At 28.9% G+C, this 7,263-nt stretch overlaps 1 protein-coding gene across 1 annotated transcript; it reads left to right on the top strand.

The window, feature by feature from the left end:
- The first annotated feature begins 6,272 nt into the window (after nucleotides 1–6,272).
- On the top strand, nucleotides 6,273–6,971 carry LOC137809265 (uncharacterized). Its single transcript, XM_090297921.1, has one exon. The coding sequence runs from the start codon at nucleotides 6,273–6,275 to the stop codon at nucleotides 6,969–6,971; it is 699 nt and encodes a 232-aa protein (XP_090154047.1).
- Nucleotides 6,972–7,263: the final 292 nt, after the last annotated feature.

Here is a 7,263-nt window from a genome sequence, read left to right as displayed (position 1 = left end):
CAGCATGAGTAGCACACACACACACTGATTGTTAGGTAGTTTGACCCTTACTGGTTTTATTTTGTGATATCTTATCAAAAGAGAAATAGAACAAGCTACGTGATTAGTGGTACCCGTGTCAAGAATCCAAAAACACTTACCTTCTTTACCTGGATTTCGTTTTGAAGTTTCACCCATGGTATTGTTTACTGCCCTTTCTTTGAATTTTGAATTTTGGATCATGTCAACGAGCTACTGCAGTTGCTTAGGGCCGAGGGCTTCAAAGATTTTCTCATTGTGGGTCTTACCTTGTGAAGGCTCTTCATTCTCACCATCACAATCCTCATTTCTCTCAATGGTATTTGTAGTGTAGTTAGTTTTTTTGCTTCATCCATGGTGGAAAACCGTGTTTCGAATAACATTCATTAGCGGTGTGGTTCATCTTGTTACAGAAAGAGTATTGCTTCCCATAGTTTTTTCCTCTTCCTCTTCCTGGGTTCTGTCATCCATGGTTAACCTTGTTGTTCGTTCTTTGGCTCTGATGGTTAACGCTATTGAGCAAGATCTTTGTATCCATGCCTATATTCTCATTCAGATGCCTTTCTTGCTACAGGACAAGTGAGAAGACACGATTCATATTTGGTAGGGGTTCCATGAGAAGGACTTGTGTTTTGACAGTGTTACAATTTTCTCCCAATCCTTTCAAGAAACACATAACCCGCTCGAAATCTCTATAACTTACCATCTGTTGGGTTGCAGCCATGGAAAGGGACAAAGAAAAACAAGAAACAAAATAGGAAAATTAAAGGAATGAAGGGGAAGAAGAGAATCGGTGGCAGCGGAACATAGCGAGGATAACCCGCTCTGATACCATATTGATTTTCTTCATAAGCATGAATAGTCCAGAGACTCAAGAAATAAGAACATGTGACAGAGAGACTATGTTGTGGGAATGAATGAAGGACCAGAGAAAATAATTTGTGTGTTTATTATTCTAAGCCAATTGAAAGCTAATTTTTGTTTCGCATGCTAGAAAGTCTGCAGATCTTGTCCAAATGAGTGAAAGGGTTAAATAAGCAACTTAGTAAATCAAAGTATCATTCAATCATTATTGCATTACCAAATGGTTGCACAAGTTGCCGATATACGCTAGCCACAGGAACACGCCAAAACCACATAAGCAGCATTGCATATGTTAATACTACATGGCAAAGCCAAAAATTAGTGTCTTATAAACCTTTACCAAAGAAATTCTGTTAACAAAAAATATATGCATATATACATACACGCCAACGAAAATTAACTTTAGTGAATAATAATATGTAATAGTACTACAAAAAAAATTAATAGTATTAAATGAAAAAATTAATTTATCTTTGGTATTATTTTCAATTACTATTTATAAATATTATTTATGTATATTTTTAGGATTATTATATATGTTATTATAATTATTATTAATGTTAGAAATAAACCGCACCAGTTGGGATTTGAAAAAGTCCCTTGAATGAGAAAATAAATTTTAACCATTACACCAATCAAGTTTTATTGTTATATTATGATTATTATTATACTGATAAGTATGATTATCAATATTAATATAATTAATAATATAAAAAATATTAATATTATTCATATATTTAATATCATTTATATTATTAATTTTATTAATATTATTATTATTATTCAGATTAGACATCCCACGAGAGTAACAACTTCAGTTTTAGATATTCACAAACATACAAACATTGAGTCTTTGAGTAATGTTGATGAGAGATTTCATCTTAAGGTTACATATGTGATAGATCCATCTAAGAAATCCAAAATAAGAGTAGTTTCTCTTTAATGCCAAACTTTTATATTCTTAAAAGAATATTTATTTTTCATAATCTTTTAATAAAACTTATGTATTTTTAATTTTTTAAATGAATTTATAATTTTTTATTTTAATAAATGAGGTTACATTTTTATATCTTTTAATCCAGTAATACTTAATTATCTTATTTTATTTAACATTGGTTATATATTAACTTAAATATAATTTTATTTATATTTTATTATTTATTTAAATATATTATAAGCTTCATAATAAAGTAATAATCATAATTAAATAATTGTATATTATATATTATGATGTTAATGACAAACTTCAGTGTATATTTTGTAAGACAACATTGATAAACCTAATAAGCCTAAATACTAACATCTTATTCGTATCTTAACTTTGAGATATTTGGATATATATCTTCTTTCAACATATGTGAAGAACAATACATGATAATTGATTTAGTTATAACTGGCTAAATTATAAGTTTCAAACTTATTTTTTAATATTTTAACCAGTTATAACTAAAAGCCCACAAATAGAGATTGATTCCTTATCCTCTATATTTATGCAATTATACATAATAACAAACTTTGTACTTAATCATTTATATATTATCATTATATTTATTTTTAGAAAGAGATAAAATTTAATAAATAGTATAAGTTTATATCATTTATAAAGTATGAAGAAAAAAGGAAGAACATAATCAAATAAAAAGAGTGTTAAATTAAAAAGAAAAGATAAAAAAAATTGTTGATCGATGAATTATGTGCTTTTAATTACTTATTCAATAATTTCATGAATTCTGATTATATGTTTTCATTTTCACTTTAACACATTAGTTGTATAATTTCTTAAATTGTTAATGTACCGGTCGGTACTGGACGAGTTAGTCACTCGGTCTCGGTGACCGACCGATCGTGTTAAAATAAGTATTGTAATTATAAAGTGACACAATGAAAGTAAAATTGTCTCTTTAATAAAAGATTATGAGTTAAAATTTAAAATAGAAAAAATTTAATATTTTTTTAACAATTATTAGTGATATAATAATAATTATGTGATATTTTATATTATATAATTATTCTTAATTTATAAAAATTTAATAATTTTTTATTAATTATATTTTTATTGAAATAATTTTTTTTTCATATTGTATTGTACATTAATAAATAATTATTTATAACATGTATATTTTTTTATTTTAAATAAAAATTTAGTGACAACTTAAAAGTAATCACAAGTAATATACAAATAGTGACAAATTTTATATATAACACTATTAATTGCATCATCACAAAATAAAAATAATATTGACTTATAAAAAAAATCATATATTTAAATATAAAATGACATAAATTTAATAATTTTAATAATTTTTTTTAAGAATAAATTTATGACATATTATTATTGATAGTGATAATTCTAAAGTGGTATTGAGGAAGAAATTTCATTCATTAAAGGGTTTTGAATTCAAATCTAAAGTAGAACAATTATTTTTAACTTTTTGTGACAAGTTAAAAAAAATAGTCACAATTTTTTTACTTATCACTATTAATTATATTATCATAAAATGAAAATGATGTTAACTTATAAAAAATTATAAATTTAAAATAACATAAATTTAATATTTTTTATCACTAATATAAATACATGTATTTGTAATTTTTTTATTAAATATATAAAAATAAATTATAACACATTATTATTGAGACATATTTTAATAGACTAATAATTAATAATTTATCATTGATAAAAAATAACTATTAATTTATAAATATTTAATAAATTTATATTAATTATATTCTTGTTATAAAAAAAATTATTATATATATTTTAGTAATTATTTATGTTATGTGTTCTCAACCTTTTAATATAACTATTGTAACATTTTTTAATTTTTTCACTATTATGAATAATATTTGTGACAAATAAAATGAGTAGTCACAAATAATAGTTAAATAATGATAAATTATATTTTTATCGGGTTTTTATCATGATGGAGTTATTTTTTTTGCTTTTTACTAAAATGGGGTCTGTTTAAAAAAAATTACAAATTTAGACAAATCGTGCCAATTCGGCACAATTTCATATGTACAAATCATTCCAATTTGACACGACTTTGTCATGTCATACTGAAGTCGTGCCAACTTGACACGACTTCTGCGCTGTCATATTAAAGTCGTGCCTTCTGCCACGTCATATTTTTTTTAATTTTATTTTTTATATATTAGGTAGTAAGTTATGTAATGTTAAAAAATAATTTGATACATAACTTTCTAAGAGTGTTAGTTTTAAGAAACAAAAAATTGGATAATCGTGTATGGATCATGTCCGGCGCCATTAAATATCAAAATATCAAAAAATTTGCATACATGAGACATTAAATATCAAAATATACTTTTTGGTTAGTGGGAAACCATGTCCGGCGGCAATGTCCTCAGGAGTTAATGGCTCAAAGTTTGAATAAGCTAATTATCCAAACATGATCCATACACGATTATCCAATTTTTTGTTCCTTAAAACTAACACTCTTAGAAAATTATGTATCAAATTAATTTTTAACATTACATAACTTACTACCCAATATATAAACAATAAATTTTTTAAAAAAAAGATGCGGCATAAGTCGTGTCAAGTTGTTACGACTTCAGTATGACATGACAGAGTCGTGTCTAATTGGGACGATTTGTGCATATGAAGTTGTGCCGAATTGGCACGACTTGCCTAAATTTGTAATTTTTTTTAAACGGACCCCATTTTAGTAAAAAGAAAAAAAAATAACCCCAGTCAAAAATACCTATAATCACATTGTTCAATCACCAGTAAATATACACACATTGTTACATTGTTGTAGTTTTAAGGAGATTCTTACTCATGTGGCAGAGTATATTTACTATATATATATATACTACAAAAATTGAGATAACCTTGCATGGTTCATCCGTTCATCAACTTGGTTTTATGTGGCGCTCGTAAAGTTCACATAAACTCTTTTTATTGACAAAAAAATAAAATAAAATAAAAATATATATTTTAAAAGTGTTATAACTGTTATATAAGAACCAACATTCACACGTAGATCATAAACAACCCAAACAACAGTTAGATGCACGAAAAGAAAAGATATATGAATTGTTATAGATAGTGCTAAGTTATAAAACGGCATAATTTCTTATAAAAATGTGAGTGATAGACTTCATTCTGTGAAGCTGTTCCAGTAGCTGCTCCAGCTGGTTGAAAGAAGCTTGACATTGTAGCTACAACACCTCAACATCAAACACCAGCTGTTACATTGCCACCACCCTTTCAAATGTTGTCCAATTGCAAGGTACTTTTAGTCCCTTGTGATGAGCACCTATTCTCCCTAATCTACACTGTAGGAAGTACAAGAGTCACTTTCAGTCACACTCATCAGAAAGTAGAAAGAAAACTTTACAATTGATTCTAATTCAATTGATACACACCAAGCAATGTGTTTTTATAAGCAAATTCTCCTAATTAAACTATTAGATAAAATATAGGAAACTCATTAGAGTAAGTAAACTAAGAGAGGCACGATTGTTATATATAATATATATATATATATATATATATATATATATATATTTTGTTTGTGTGTAAGAATGTTGAGATGTTTTAGTAGTTAATGTAACTTGTACTGCTAGGAATGAGAGAGGTATGACCGAAAGAATATACCGATAGGTTATGCCAAGAACTATATATATAAATGATAAAATAAACATATATATAATCACTGTAGCAAGTCCCAATTTAATAAGACCCAAATTAATGAGTGTGTTTAAAATAATAAGTGGTGCAGAAAGAAAGACGCAAATAAGTTATAAGCCCAATAAGAGAACCTTATAAATAGAGGATCAACCCAAGAGGTAAGGAGGAGTGAATTTTATCTGATGAATATATAAACTATTTATGACTTTGGCATCGAAGCGCCTTGCAGGTACACACACCCAACTGTGAGAGGAGAAGCTGAAAGCCCAACTTAGATAGCACAACTGTGAGAGGAGAAGCCGAAAGCCCAATCCGAGAGATCAACCCGTGAAGATTGTGTCATCAGCTTGAATAAGAGTCCTCGACCGCTTTTTGCAAGAACATTTTGGCGCCCACCATGGGACCTAGAGATAATTGAGAAGCTGAAGCAGATATGAGTATAAGAGAAGAACAGTGTGGAGAGGAGGGAGATAATCAAAATATGATGTTGATGGCAATGTTGATGCAATTACAAAAAGAATTTGAAATATTAAAAAAAAATAATGGAGAAGAATTAAGTATGTTAAGAGCAGAAAAAGCATATATGAAAAGAAAGTTGCATGAAGAGACAGTGTTGAACTCATCGTTTGAAACTGTTCAACCGGGAGTGCCAACAAATGAAAGAATTCATAATGATGAAAGTTTTCAAACAACAAGGAAAAGATGACCTGAAATATCTAGAACTTTTGCCGGAATGTCATCTAGGAAACATCCATTTTATGATGTTATAATGGAAACCCCATTGCCTGATAATTGGAAAAACTTAACCATAAATAAGTATGATGGAAATACAATTCCTGATGAGCATATTACAGCTTATACAACTCAGATTAGTTTATATACATGGAATGATGTTGTGATGTGCCGAGTGTTTCCAACCACATTGAAAGGAGCAACTCTGAGTTGGTTTACACGTTTACCATCGTTATGTATTGATTGTTTCGACACGTTGGTAGAAAAGTTTGGAGCTCAGTTTGTGACTAGTCGGTCTCATCATTTGACGTCAATTGCATTGGTGAATATAAGACAGGAAAAGGGAGAGTCCTTGAGGATGTTCATGGAACATTTTGGAAAGGTGGCTTTGGGCATTCAAAATCTTAGTCCAGAAGTCACAATGCATCATATGATAATAGCGTTGAAGCCAGGTCCATTTGCCGATAGTCTCTGTAAGAAACCGGCAACCAACCTTGATGAATTGAGGCAACGAACATCAAAGTTTATGCAGATGGAAGAATTGAGAGAATTTCGTAATCACGCAAGAACAAATGGAGGTGATAAGAAAATAGTTGAAAGAGAAGGCAGAAATTTTGCCAAGAGAGCAAAAGAGGAGTTTCGGAGCCGGAAGTTCCAACAATATACACCTTTGAACACCAACAGAACGAGAATTTTATAGGAGGCAATGGCAGCATAAATCATACCAGCACCAAGAAAAGTAAGAACACCTGAGATAGCAGATCATAGCTAGCATTGTGAGTATCCTAAAAACCATGGTCATCATACAAAAGAATGTATTGGCCTGAAAGATAGAATAGAAAAGTTGATTCAAGCTGGACAACTGAGGCATTTTGTCAGAAGTGGAAATACAAGAACAAGGCAAAGTCCTGAGAGAGGATCGAGAGGTGGAGAATTAGAAGAAATGAGGCTAGAAAGATTTCAGGGAAAAGATAATAGAAGAATAGAAAGAA

Source organism: Phaseolus vulgaris, chromosome 2, assembly GCF_051622355.1.
Source record: "Phaseolus vulgaris cultivar YP4 chromosome 2, ASM5162235v1, whole genome shotgun sequence".
Taxonomy (NCBI): Eukaryota; Viridiplantae; Streptophyta; class Magnoliopsida; order Fabales; family Fabaceae; genus Phaseolus; species Phaseolus vulgaris.
The sequence above is the reverse complement of the archived record's forward strand: the minus strand, read 5'-3'. Positions and strand labels throughout refer to the sequence as shown.

Coding starts and splice junctions, on each gene's coding strand:
- LOC137809265 (XM_090297921.1), top strand. CDS start 6,273: ATGTCATCTAGGAAACATCCATTTTATGATGTTATAATGGAAACCCCA.